The 14090-nt window shown below is 37.0% G+C and overlaps 1 protein-coding gene across 2 annotated transcripts; it reads left to right on the top strand.

Annotated features, from left to right (window-relative positions):
- The first annotated feature begins 1349 nt into the window (after positions 1-1349).
- Positions 1350-12423, top strand: zc2hc1a (zinc finger, C2HC-type containing 1A). 2 transcript variants are annotated; one of them, XM_086151389.1, is made up of 10 exons: positions 1350-1427; positions 2052-2122; positions 3145-3261; positions 3630-3656; positions 7287-7428; positions 7632-7774; positions 8372-8477; positions 8889-8961; positions 9221-9325; positions 9916-12423. In XM_086151389.1, exons 1-10 carry the CDS (start codon positions 1409-1411, stop codon positions 10049-10051), a joined length of 939 nt encoding a protein of 312 aa, XP_086007515.1. In that variant the 5' UTR covers positions 1350-1408; the 3' UTR covers positions 10052-12423. The 2 variants fall into 2 exon arrangements, with proteins under 2 accessions (XP_086007515.1, XP_086007516.1); XM_086151390.1 differs by lacking the exon at positions 3630-3656.
- The last annotated feature ends 1667 nt before the right edge of the window (positions 12424-14090 follow it).

Below are 14090 nucleotides of genomic sequence, written 5' to 3'. Positions count from 1 at the left end.
ATTAGATCGAGAAATGGCTTTGCAAATTGCAAATAGATAGAAATGCCTTTTTAAATATTACTGCTTTCTGTTCTTGTGTTTGCGTGTGTGTGTGCGCGCGCGTGTGTGTGTGTGTGTGCGTGCGTGTTTGTGCGTGTGTGTGTGTGTGTGTGGGGGGGGTGTGTGTTGGCGGGCGGGTGTTATGGGAGTTTGAAAACAGTAGTCCTGTTGTGATGGGAGTAAAGAGGCCACTCATTTGTGTTGGCTGTGACCCAGTAGCATCTACATTTGAGTTATTCCATTCAGAAGACCCAGGTCCTCAATATGCTAAACAGACCCTGTCACTTTCTGTTTGTGCGGGCGGCAGAGCTAATACGTTTCATTTTTTTTTTTGGTTTTCTTGTTTTTATTGACGTTTTCAAAGTGCTTGCAGAGAAAATTTACTGAAGGGAGACTCAACTGTGAGAATGAGTAGAGGCTGAATGATATTTTGAGACCAATCAATCTCAGCTCACCAACATTTGTTTCAGTTGGAGTATATAGCAATGTTATTATTTTATTAATCTGTTAATAGCATTTACCTGACTGGTCACAGGTGAGCCCAGTCGAGCCCCAATAACTGCCTATAAGCACATGTAGAATAATACAAATATTAGTTTCTTATCATGCTTTGCTCAATTTGGATTGAGGAGATTCCATAATGCACTTGCAGACCTTAGCATTGTTTTAGTGTCCATAGTGTTGGTTGGTGTGTGAACATAACAGTCTGGATCAGTTGTTTATTTGTGAACATCAACTAGGAAAAGGGAGGCACAAAGTTGCTTTACACACTCCACCTGCTGTTAGAAATAAATACTACAGTAACCTGGGGCATGCATCAATAACCAATGAAAAGCAAGGATGTTGTCACGTGTACCGGCATCAGGAAAGCCAGTTGTTATTGGTTGCCGAAGATGATTAATATGAAGATAGTAATTTTTTTTTGGTCTGAATGGGAGAGACGCATGTGAAAACTCGAGTAATGGCTATGAAAAAAATGCATCTGTTTTATTTCACATTATTACATTATTATCACAAATGATTAATTTCGAAAGGTTAAGTTTGGAGGTCTTTAGGAGAAGCAACACTGTCATGACACAGGTGGGAAAAAAAATCTGACTGTGTGAAAGGGGGGAGCGTACACAGTGAATACTTTCACACAAATAAAGCCAACTGTGTGTTTTTTGTGAGGGGGGCTGCACGCTCTGTAGGATAGTTTGACTAACTTCTCTCTAACCCCCTACATTTACCAAGAGAAAAGTAATATTAATGGTTTACACGATTTCCTTGGAGTATCAACGGAAGCGGAAGTGGATGGCGAGGTCCTATCTTAGACCGTCTTGCGGGTGTCTGGTCGCCTGAAACAGCAGCATCAAACAAGCTCCCGTAAATGATGGAAGAATTCGAAGGTGAGGAATTTTGCGGCCCAGCAATGTATTTTAGCGTCTTTTGCGACATTTCGTGTCAGCGAAGTCTTTATTTCACCCTTTCAATTTCGTGGATTCGCTGGTGTATGCGCCGCTGCTTAGACTGACCGGGTTTCACAAAGACCTCTTTTTGTTTGGGATTTAGCTCAAGTAACGTCAATGCTAGGTAACTGTCGCTTCAAAGACGAACTAGCTGCTAAATGGGTGTGTTTCCCGCATGAGTAATGGGATTCTAATGTTGTTTTACAGCAAACGGCAAATCAACCTAAATCACAAGATAACATGTTTATTTAGCACACGGATTTTGTGTCCGTTGGGACCGTTAAACATTATCCAAAGGATAACTGCTTCTGACCTTTGGTCCTCATTTTAATGGGGAGCAAAGGAATTGAATTAATAATGTCGTTGAAGATGATGAGTCGTGTTATATATAAATACTCTGCTGTCGGCCAGTGAACGATTGCTTGGTATTTGCTGTGTCATTAGTAGGTCAGTTCCCCCCTTTCCATTTTGCAGTAGATCAGTAAAACAAAAGGTGACCAGCTAGGTTCTTAATGGCATTTACAGTCTTCCTCACAAACTAATATAAAATGCTCCTTTTTGCAGATGGCGAAGCTCCTTCCGAGGATCTGGTTCAGTGTAACATCTGCAAAAGATGTTTTTTCCCCAAAGTTCTGGTAAAATAAGCATTCATCCATCTTCTCTTATCTACCTGATTGCAAAAATGGATTAAAAGCACACATTTGCTTGTAGAAGTGTTAATTTAGTCATGCTAAAATGTGACATTGTGACATGATAATGAGTTGAGATATTAAAGCAATATTGTTGGCAATATAGTCCTCTGTGATCATCATCATCATCAGCTGACATGGTATCAGCTGTTGGGTTTTAGTGTGTCAGTGGCTACAATCCAAAGTGCTGACAGAGGTTTGTGAGGAGCTCTTTGTAGGAAAGCTACTCCAGATTTGAATAAAAAGGAATATTGCTGGCTTCATTCAGTCAGTCATTCACTAACTTCTGGAAGACTTTTGGGCAAAATATCTTACATCAGGATTGCTGATTTTTCTACATAATTTCATAACAAAGTTTGTCACCAAATATAGGATCTACACTTTTGTATCTTGAGATACTGTTTTGTACAAAAAGAAATAGCTGTACACGGTTGAATGGCACAATTTAGTGTAATTGTTAAACAGACAAGGTTCAATAGAAATTATGATGGGTATTGTTGTTACAACCCAAATTGAGAGGTTCACTTAAACTCTCTTACAGGCCTTAATTATTAATTAACCTTGGTGTGATGAATTATTTGATATTGCATATGTCAAAAAGAGGGAAGTTCAAAAGAATTTGCAACTATATCAACAGTTATAGTTCATTAATGGAAAATGACAAATTTACTGCAGGTTGTTGATACACACTACTGTAATGTTTTGGAAAAATACGTATTACGTTTTACTTGAGTTTGAATATACAAGCTTTTTCTGTTAAACAATGTTTTAAAAGTTTCAAAACATTTTTTAAATGTTCAAACCAAATGATTTTACTACATTTATTAATGTTAAATTTAAGCCAGTAAAACCTGAAAATGTTTAGTGATTTTCTTTTTAAGTGATTTACTTATTTACTTATGAGGACACTTTTTATCATTTTTTTTTAACTTTTATTTGTCACTGTGCATTGTATATTTTCTGTGCAGGAGAAACATACAAAAATCTGCCAGAAGACAGCATCTAAAAGGAGGAAAGTTTTTGATTCAAGTAGACAAAGAGCGGAAGGCACAGACATCCCTGTACTCAAACCCATGAAGCCAAAGGTAAGTCTATTTTGAGAAAGAGTTGAAAATCACTAAAAAACAAATATTCAAATGTACAACAAAAGATGAAAAACAGTTTAATTTGTTTTCATCTCCTGGCAGAATTTCTGTTCACTATTCAGTATTCAGTATTCACACTCAAAATTGTTTTATGACATAATCACTTGGACACCATGTATTTTTCTGTACATTTTTCTAATGAAATGCATAGAATTTTGTGTTTATCATAGGCACTTTGATTCATGTACTATAGAAAATAATAAACTGTGACAAATCCCAATGCTTTGGACCATGCCGGTATAGATATATATTTCATGGCTGTATCAGATGTGATGGAGATTGCAGATAATTTTCAATTTTTATTTCAGTCACAAAGTTCATCTGCTACTGAGAAAGTAAGTTTATTGGCTTCATTTTCAATTGTATCTTTCTTCTCACAACTGATTTTCTCTAGATCTAATTCCATGAAATGCCTGACATTTTACATTTCTTCCAAATGCAGTATATTACTTAAATATGAAGGTTTATGTTTCAAGGATTTGCCAAAGGCTTTCAGATATACTGGACACCATATTTGTTCTTACTTACATCATTACAAAATACATTCTACTTAAACAATCAGAATACAAAAAGAACGCCTCAACATTTGGCAATTTCCCTTTTTCATGGCTGAATCCGTATGAATCGTTAACTTTGACTTTGGTTGATGCAATCCTTTCTTTTTTCTTTTCCTTTCAAAATCAGTTTCCTTTTCACAGGGTTTCCATGTGTGATTAAAAAGCATTAAGTCATTAAACATATTTTGCAAAAATTAGGGCCTTGAATCGCATGAAGATACATTAAATTCCATGTCTAGAGTTATTAAAATTCAAATACAATTGATGGGGAAAAACATTTTTATTTGCAATTTATTTTGATGAGGCATTATAAAGATTTAATCTTTCTATCAGAATAGTGTTTCGATTGGTGATGATAGACAGGCTTTAAATGGCTGTTGTTTTCAGTGAGTGTTCTCATGATGCACGAAGTTACAACACCGATTGTTGAGCATGGTGAAAGAGTGGAGATTGTTGTTATGCCGGGAAAAGTGTAATTTTCAACAAAAGTGGCTGGATAAAGGACTGTTACGAGGCTGGTTAAAGCCCGTCGCGGGACGTCAAAGATGAGAGGAGGAAGCGAGAGGGTGCAATGCTGTTTTCAGCTTTCTAAAATTCAGATTTCGAAGTGAATCCATTATGGTTATGGGACAGAATGCATATACATGTCAACAAGCTGTACAGTGAAATGAGAAGCACTGCAAATCATCACAAGACACCACAAAATTTAAATGGGCCAATCAGAACTTTACACTTTCTAAACTGTGAGATTTGGTGCTTACCTCTCTGAGATATCATTATTATAGATCCTACTGCTTTGATAGAAAGACATGCACCTCTGAGCTTTGTAAGAAACTATGAAGAATCAAAGTATTAATAGATGAATAGCAGTCAATCAGTTCACTTCAAAAGTCCTCAGAAGCAGTGAATTACCATCTTTCTGTTATCACCTGGTTAGGTTTGGCAGCAGTTATCATGTAAGCATGGGGCTGGTGGTTTGCGCTCTGCCTGCTTGCTAAACTGAATTTTCAGTTAGGTGCTGTTCAGAGTGGATACATACACATTATACTTGCAAACATTTCTCAATTTAAAATAAGATTTGAGTAGATAGCGTCAAGTAGAAGTCCTGGGATTAGCAGTATGAAATGATAATAAATCACTTTGGCATTGACCTGTGTCAGGCTAGTTGGGCTTGGCCCTGACCTTGCGTAGTCATTGTCAACTGACCAACTCGATGTTTCAGTAAAAATCTTTGAGGTCTTGTTAGCTCTGTGTGTAATATGCAATGGCAATAACACAGAGACATGCATCAGTTTATCATTGCTTAATGGTGCAGGCTGGTATTTAAAATAGCTTGTAGAAACACTTGGTCGCTTTTCTTTCATGAAAATGTCCTTGATCATTTATTTATTTATTTATTTATTTATTTTTTTTCTGTTACTTAAACAGTGTTGTAAATTAGGATACATAGGGATATGCATTTAAAGTCAGAAATACAGATTGACTGTTCTCAAATTGTGAAACCAAAGTACGGTAGAGACAGAATGCCAGCTCTTCAATGTAGAGCTTGTAATAAAATTGATTTTAGGATTCTTCTTTTTTCTTTTGCTAATTAATATCACAGTATGTCACATTGAGAACTGTATCCATGATGTGACAGTCCAAGGGCAAACTGTAATGTTAACAATATTTTGAAAGAGAGCATTATGCTAAGAATAGCAGAGAGGTTTTAGGATAATTAGGGGTGCGTGCATGCGTACGTGCGTGTGTGAGTGCAGTGACATTTTTACACATTTCAAGTGTAGGCACACTGGTGAAGGTAGGGTTAGTAATTAACTTGCCAAATTCACCAGGATTGCTGAATATGTTAGCTCTGTGGTCCAAAGGACCAATGGCCCAGTTGATGACAGCTGGTCATGTAAAACTTATGCTTTGCCCTGGCGGTAAGTTAACTGTTCAGCATCTCTAGACAGGGACAGCTATATTTACCCAGGTATGTCAGGGTTTACACCTTATGTGATTTGACACATGCATGCAAGGAATGGTTCTTGGCTAATGACTGACTAAGCCCTGAAGACAAGTAAGGCTTTTTGAGCCTGGTTCACCTTTACCTGCAGCTGTGCATCCGTGTGAGCCTAGTCTATACATTTAATTAGTGTTCTGAAATACAGTATTACTGAGCCAGGAAAAAATGGAAAGGGATTTAATTGAGCTTCAAATCTAAGTTGTTTTTTTTGTAATAGATAGATACTCAAATGTTGGCCTTCCTGCAATTTTCATGTCACAGAGTATGTCTGATGGGTATATCTTCTAATAACGGTAAGAAATAAAGAAATTAAATACTGGTGTTTTTTCTACTTTTTATAAGGTGTCCTTAGATAATGTCATTGCTAGTGTAATTGATTTCAGTAAACATTTTGAGTGAGTAAACACCCCAAATTGTTTTTATATTTAAGAAATAACTAATCTGGTATATTATCTTCTATTATCCTGTTTTTTTACAACCAACTATATTAAGATTTTTCCCATCTAAAAACAATCTTTCTGAGGTCTGTTTTCTGGCTGCATTAAGTGATTGCAAAACTACTGGTCAACCCACTGCAGAATTTCCTTTAACAAAATCCTGATCCTTTGACGTGACCCTGATCATGATGACCTCATGTAATTATCTCTCTGCTTTCTTGGTTCATGATAATTATGAGGTGCTTGTTTTTCCTCTCAGTGCAAAAATAACCGCACCATTTAATAGGGTCTCGACTCTTATTTGTTTATGATCATCTACGTGTTATTTGCTTTGGAAGTTAGTAATACTCAGTTTTTAGAATTCTATGGGATTTACCAGGATTAATTTATAGGTCGAGATAGTACTGTAAATGTATTTCACTAAAAGTAAATTGTATTTTTCAGAAAAAAAAAGACTTAATCATGTTGAGGACAGTTCTTTTCAGAGGCCTGTGGCTATGGGGTTGATACTAAAGCAGCTGAAGTGAGTAGATCATGCGCTAATTCCGTCAGGAATCATCAGCTTATGTTACACTCTGACTGCTACTATGGAAAGAAATTGACTGGGCGACTTTAAATTGTTTCTGCAAAACGAAGGGCCAAACCAGTAAGCATAAGAATATCAAAATTTAAAAAGCAGAAACATCCAAAAGAGTTTAGTAGAGCCTTGAAGGCAATGGGGCATAGAATAATTTTATTATTATTGGTGGGGATTTTTGTAGTTCATATCTCTACATTAATAGTTTAGAGTAACAGAATGTTAACTGTTGAAACATTAAGTTTTTTGTCTCATCATCCTGACAGATAACACAAGTACTATTCTGAAATACTGAGGAGATGACCCATGATGACTACACTGCTGTAAAAGGTTGTAAGTATTTTTATAGTTTTGTACCAAAGAGTCTCCTTTTTGTTCCATCCTGATAGGCAGAGCCCCCCAAGAAGCAGTCAAACTGGCGCAAGAAACACGAGGACTTCATCGCCACAATCCGAGCTGCAAAAGCCATCTCTCAGGTTATAAAGGATGGGGGACCTTTGCCTCCACCTCCTCCTCCAACTTATGATCCAGGTAAGATGGGTTTTTTTCCTCAAAGAGGCAACAGAGAAGAATACATCAGTCTGGGAATTAATTTTCTAGTATGCAATCTGAAGCAAAATTGTAAACTGTAATTTGTTTGCACTGAAAAAAAGATGCTGATATGTGGAATAATAAAATGAAAACATTTTAACTACCTTATGGTTTCCCAAAACCAATTGTCTTATTGCCTCTAGACTATATCCAGTGTCCTTATTGTCAGCGGAGATTCAATGAATCTGCAGCGGACCGACACATTAAGTTCTGCCAGGAACAGGCTGCCCGTATGCCTAACAAGACCAAGCTGGGAGATCCCAAGAAAACTCCTGGTCGTACACCGGTATATATGGACATAAATCCGAAAATAATTACATCAAGTTTTGTATGGAGATTCATAGGCTACCTTAATGTATACCTGTGACACACATGATTGCCATGTTTCTTGATATGTTTGCCTAGAAACACTGTTGCATATTCTGAAAATTCATGAAAAATATTGAAATGTTGTAAATACACAATCAGATCCATTTTTCTCTTACATAATCTCCCTGCTTTTATAAAGTGCACAATTTTCTTTGAGTTCCCTCCAAGCATTTGGAGTGTGGAAACAATGTCCACTTATTTTCACATCATTTTATATTAGTAAATGTGTGCTCATTAGTTTATTTAGTCCAACAAGACTCATCCTCTCTATTGTTCCAACGCTCATGTTAGTGAATTGTTCTTGTTCTGTCTTGTTCCGGAAATTTTACAGATCAAGGTCAAACTCGGTTAGCTTGCCATTGCCATAACTAACGTGTAAAGGCACACTGTAGAAATGTATCCGAACATGCCACTCGTATCATCCTCATTGACTCTTAATATTTTCACTGATGCCTTCTTTTCATATTGAGTTACTTTGTTATGTCCCTTGTTTGTTTTCAACATTTCATCTCAGTATAAGCCTCCTGCTCCTGTAAAGAAGGCAAATGCTCCTACAGTCTCCACCATCCCCTCAACCTCTTCCCGTCTGCCGCAGAGATCAGGCTCTGGACAGACAAGCGGTAAAAGTTCCAACTGTTATGGCAGGAAGTGAAGTGTGTGTGTGAAAGTGTATGTGGCAGGAAGTAGTTTTCACATCTGATAGGTGTTTTGATGAATGAAACAGCATTCAATGGTGTTGCGTTTTTAGTCAGGGAAACACCTGGGTGACAATAAAACGTCTGTTTAATGAGCAACTGTTCCTGCTCAATTCCTGGTAAAAACCCCCAGAATTCATTGCACCCCAAACCACACCCACATTATTCTCAGCAACCCCAAAATCTCACAGAAAACAAGCATCAACACAAACACCAAAATTTGTGACTCGCTGCAATATTTTAAAAAGAATTAAGAGGTTAGTCCTAGGATTTTAAAGATAAACAGTAACTCATGTTGTTTTGCAATGTATATACATTTTTTTCCTCTCTTTGTAGGAATCCCGTCCAGTAAGGGCTCCGCAGGTTTAGGGAGAAATAGTCCCTCTGGCCTCACAAGCCCCCCATCTGGGTCAGTTTACATTCACCCTATGATAGCTGGAATTGATCACTGAAAGACCTTGTTAATGAATTGAGTTGATTAAAAAGATACTGCAGGTTACTTCTGCTTACTGCTGACTTAATCTCTCGCCGAGAAAGTTGATATTTATTGAGTGGCCCTCACGGTTTTGATTGTAGGACAGACATCATCTTTGTGTAGAAATACAGTCTTTGATATCCCTTACTACTGACACCTTTTCTGTTTCTCTCTTCTTTTGTCCCTGAATTAGTTTGGGAAATAAGACCCGGGCAGTGAGTTCGGGTTATGGCTCTGTGAGGAACACTCCGCCGGGAACAGGACTCAACAAGAAGAAAATAGATAGCAACGCATTTAGGTGAGGCAGTTTTAGAATACCCATACAGTACTCAGAAAAAGGATGGGAGGAAAAGGAACAAACAAAAAGACCACCACCCTATGGTTTTGAGAAACTAATGACCTCTTGTGGTAGAACATTGTAAATACTCCTGCCTGGTACAGGCACACACCCTGTTAAGGCATGGTTCGTAATTTCGATCTAATTTAATCAGCATAACCAGGAAATATTCACAATTCCATCATAACCACTTTAATTAGGTTTTGACTAATTCTTGTGCATATTTTTAGTGTTTTTAATTATGGATGTAAGAGCATGGTATGCATAATTCATAACTAGCCAGGTTCAGACTCCAAATGTTAAGACTTCCAACTTAAAACCAAACAAGGTCAGATATGTAATGTATAATACCCAGAAATAATTTTTACAGTACACATTATTAAGTAAATCTCAACTATTGCATTTGTCAAAATGATCCCTCAATTGTCTTACATGGATTACATTATTAGAACCATATATTTTTAGATAATTGAAAGTCTTACTGTTCCTCAATGTTTTTATAAATGTCACACCAATTAAGATTATAATTCGGCTGTCTGTCTTTGTCCTAGGAATGAGGTTGATGGCGGGAATGACCTTGGCAATGGTGGAATCAAGAGCAAGTTCTGTCATGCTTGTGGGACCAAATACCCTGTAGAATCAGCTAAATTTTGCTGTGAGTGTGGTATCAGGAGAATGTGTATCTGATTATTATAGAGAATAAAGACGACCAAGGGGATGTACCTTTACCATCCAGAAGGTTCACCAAAGTATAAAAAGCATTAAATATAATCTGACTGCATTTTACCACTTTGGTCTAGTTTCACAGCAGCAAAGTTGTTTCTCCTGATTCTGGCCTGAATGTTTCATCGCTCCCCATTTTAAACAGTTGCTCAGTCCTGTTCAGGGATAGGAGTTACCATTTTTAGATTTACATTTTTTTCCATTAAATGGAAACCAAATACATGATATCAGCTGATAATATTTGCACTCAGACAAGCCATGGATCTCATTATCTATTGTGAGCTCTTTTCCTAGTGCTGGCTTTTTTTACATTTCTACTTTGCTGTCGCTTATCAGCCTTATTGCTGTGGAACTGGAGGTCACACTGGGATTATCAATTTATACTGAATACTTTAGTCAAGATGAAAAGAGGCAAGTAAGGGAAGTAGAAAACTAGCTTGAAGAAAATGTGAAAAAGGAGATGCCTTGCTTTGTCAGACCTAAGGCAACTATACTGAGATGCTCAAGGTCTGCCTGCTGTCACTCCACACAGATTGTGTTCCATATGAAGTGCAATATGACTAACTACTGAAAACCAGGGCCAACATCCACCAACATCTTTAACTTATCTAAATGTGCTCTTGAAAAGGGCCTGTTTGAAATGTTTGCATCTGAAATGTGAGATGATAAACCCTATTGCCCTTATAACTTTGTCAAGACAATTTTATTTATGTAGCCCAAATTCACAAACACTGTTTGCCTCTAAGGGTTTTCCTGCCTTTTAGACACCACCCACTTAATCAAGGACAAGTTATTTTCCTCTTCTCCCTTATTAAAAGTAAAAAAAAAAATCTTCACTCCCAATTTAAATATATTGGAATGCCGGTGTACGAACTCAGTAATAGAAAACAAACCCTTAAGAGAACTGAAGAATACAAGCGTCTAAGTGATCTTAACATGGATAGTGCGCCTATAGAAATTAGAAGCATGTGTCATCTTTGAGAGGCTTGGTTGTAGAAATATAGAATGAAAACCAAAAAAAAAAACATAGTAAAGTTAAATGGACACTGTCCTAGATGACCGAAACAGGACAGTAATTAAATATATGACCCAGGTTATTGTACAAATTTGCCCATTTGCCAAGACTGACAGACCCAAGTTATTGAAATATCATCCATCCATTGTCTACCGCTTATCCTGCAGTAAGGATTGTTAGGATGCTGAAGCCTATCCCAGCTGTCACTGGGCACGTGGTGGGGTATACCCAGGAGCGATCGCCAGTCGATCGTAGTGCCATATATACAGACAGACAACCATTCATTCTCTCATTTGCACATCTGGGCAAATTTACAATGTATTCCAGTTAACCTCCTGCATGTTTTTGGGCAGAAACCCATGCAAACACGGGGAGAACATACAAACACTGTGATAACTTATTAATCATTACCAATTTCATACCCATTTGGGAAGAAGAGTTGGGTGGTGTTAAAAACGGCCAACAGAGCCAGAATTAACCCATGAATTGTCATACAGCTTAGAAATGGTTCATTAGCAGGGATATGTGGGAACAAACCTAGGTCAGTATCAGCAGGTTTAATTTTAAACACGAGGGTTTAGTTAGTCCTTATTTTAGAAGATCCCATAAACCCAGTCTTAGTGATTACTGAAGTGTATTGATTCTTATAAAAAACTTGGAAGATAATTGAAATTTGAATTGTATTTTAAACAACTTTGTAAAACTAAAGACAACACTACAACACGATAATTACTTCACATAAATGTCATTACTGCAATGTGTGTGAGTGAGTGAGTGTGTGAGGGTTTTTTTTTTTTTTAATTTTTTGTCAATAATCTTAAGTATGACCTTGCTAATGATAGGACAGCATACCGATAAACAAGCTGTCAAGGGTCAGTTCCCCTGTTAAGACTTCCAGCTCCTCGTCACCTTTTATAGGCCTGACATATTTCAGTCGATGTAGCATTCCTGTAAGCCATCATAATCCTTCTCATTTTATACGTCAGAATTTATTTATTTTCTTATTCTATTTCATTTGTATCTAATGGGAAAAGACTCCATTGTTTTTGTTAGAGCTCTACAGAGTTAAACTGTTGTTTGGTTATGTATAAAAGTTGAATGCACCAGTATGTATTGCAGTTGCTTTCCCTTCACTTTTTTTTGTAATGAGTCAGTATTCAATGCATACGCATGCTAGTCGGATCAGTAATACAACACTAGTTTAATATCTTGAAACATCCTAAAGGGGTTTTAAACAGTATGTACAGGTACTTCAGTGACTCAAAATGTGATTTGGTTTCAGGATGACTGAAAACAAACAATAAAACCATATTACAATTATTTTGACAGATGTGCTTTTTGTGATTCTGTCACTTGGCCACTGATTTTACTAATTGACATAGCGCAACTTGGGACCCCACTGACTTTCAAATCAAGAGTGGTGGGTGTTTTAACAATGTTAAGTTCAAATATTTTGCTCTGATTTGAATATTTATTCAGTCCATATTAAATTTTTCCATTGTGTAACAGAAAGCAAGGTCTGCTTTTAATCCCAACATTTACAGTAAATGGTTGTATCTGATTTCTTTGCTGTTTAATTTGTATCTGTCTAGCTATCTTTTTACACACTTAAATATCATAGTAGGAATAATGCACTCTCCTTCTGTAAGGTGTATGTCTTTACCGGGGATAAAGAATTAATATGTTCATTATATCCAACATGAAAATTAACAAGTATCTTGACTCAAAATGCATATTTTTCTATGACAGCTAAACCTATCAAGCCATTAACAGCCATTCGGGATCCTGATTTTGTAAAACCTGCATTACTTTGCCACAAGTAGTTAAGTCCTGGGTAGATTGCTATGATAGTACTATCATGTTAAAATATATGATACAATAAAAGGCACATTCTTGTACTGTTGTAGTTAAAAGAACTGTTGTCACTGGATTAGATTACAAATCCAATTATTGCTAACAGTGCAATCCTGGATTTGTTTTCACAACACTATATGAATGCAACTGTTGCAATTCTATGTTCAAATATACAGATTTAAAAAATCACTGTTTGCAACTGGGATCTCTACCCAAGCAGGATAGGCTCTAGTATGGTGATAAGATGATGATGGCTTTGCTGATGAGCTTGTCTGCAGAGTGGATTACAGTCCTGGTGCGGTAATGGTTTGGGCTTACAAATTTCAGGCAGATCAGTTTGAGCTGCTGATCGTACAAGGTAAGCTCCTTTTCTATCAGTGGGTCATTATGGTCAGGGACAAGCTGAAAATCAATTACCTGAAACACAGGACCATTTGTCAATGTTCCTTTTCCCTGCAACATCTGGTAAAGGGATAGAATATTAAGGAATAGTATTGCACAATCACACAATACAGGTATTTAAAATGTCACACAATTATGTTTTTAGTCTGTTTATACAGGAGCCATTAATCCAACGTTAACTTTGAAAGGAAAGAGAAAAGTAGCACGGCACAGAGCCAAGGCTCAATCAATTAGTAAAAAGAAAATGTGCTTTTAAAAAATAGTAGTTACTCATGCTTTATAGTCACTCACACACACAAATACAGACACACAGACTGACACAGCTTTACATCATGAAATAATGTGTGTCAAGGCTAGTTTCCCTGATCCAATGTGAAAGTGAAACACTTCAAGCATGAGTGGTCATAAGTGCAAGAAAACATTTTTTTTTATTTTATTCTTTTTCATTTGAAAAATTGATCTTGGGGCCACAAATCATGCACTGAAGTACTCTGCAGCCTTTAATAAAGGACTTGAGCTCCACATATTTACAAAGGGAACAGGTGAGGTTACAAATGCTTGTGCACTGAAACTCACACGCTCACGTTTGCCCTTTGTGTTCCGTCCAAGGAAGTGTAACCAGCCAACAACCATTCAAGTACCTGGTGCTGAAACTCTGAAAAGTCCTGACTTGTTCGTGTCTCTCTTTCCTTTTTGTTTCATTCAGTGAGGGAACTGTTTGACTAGAGTCAG

Source organism: Fistularia commersonii, chromosome 8 (assembly GCF_037954325.1).
Source record: "Fistularia commersonii isolate RoL2024-O1a breed Wild chromosome 8, RoL_Fcom_v1.0, whole genome shotgun sequence".
Taxonomy (NCBI): Eukaryota; Metazoa; Chordata; class Actinopteri; order Syngnathiformes; family Fistulariidae; genus Fistularia; species Fistularia commersonii.
Note: the sequence above shows the minus strand (reverse complement) of the source record. Positions and strands in the feature narration are given on the sequence as shown.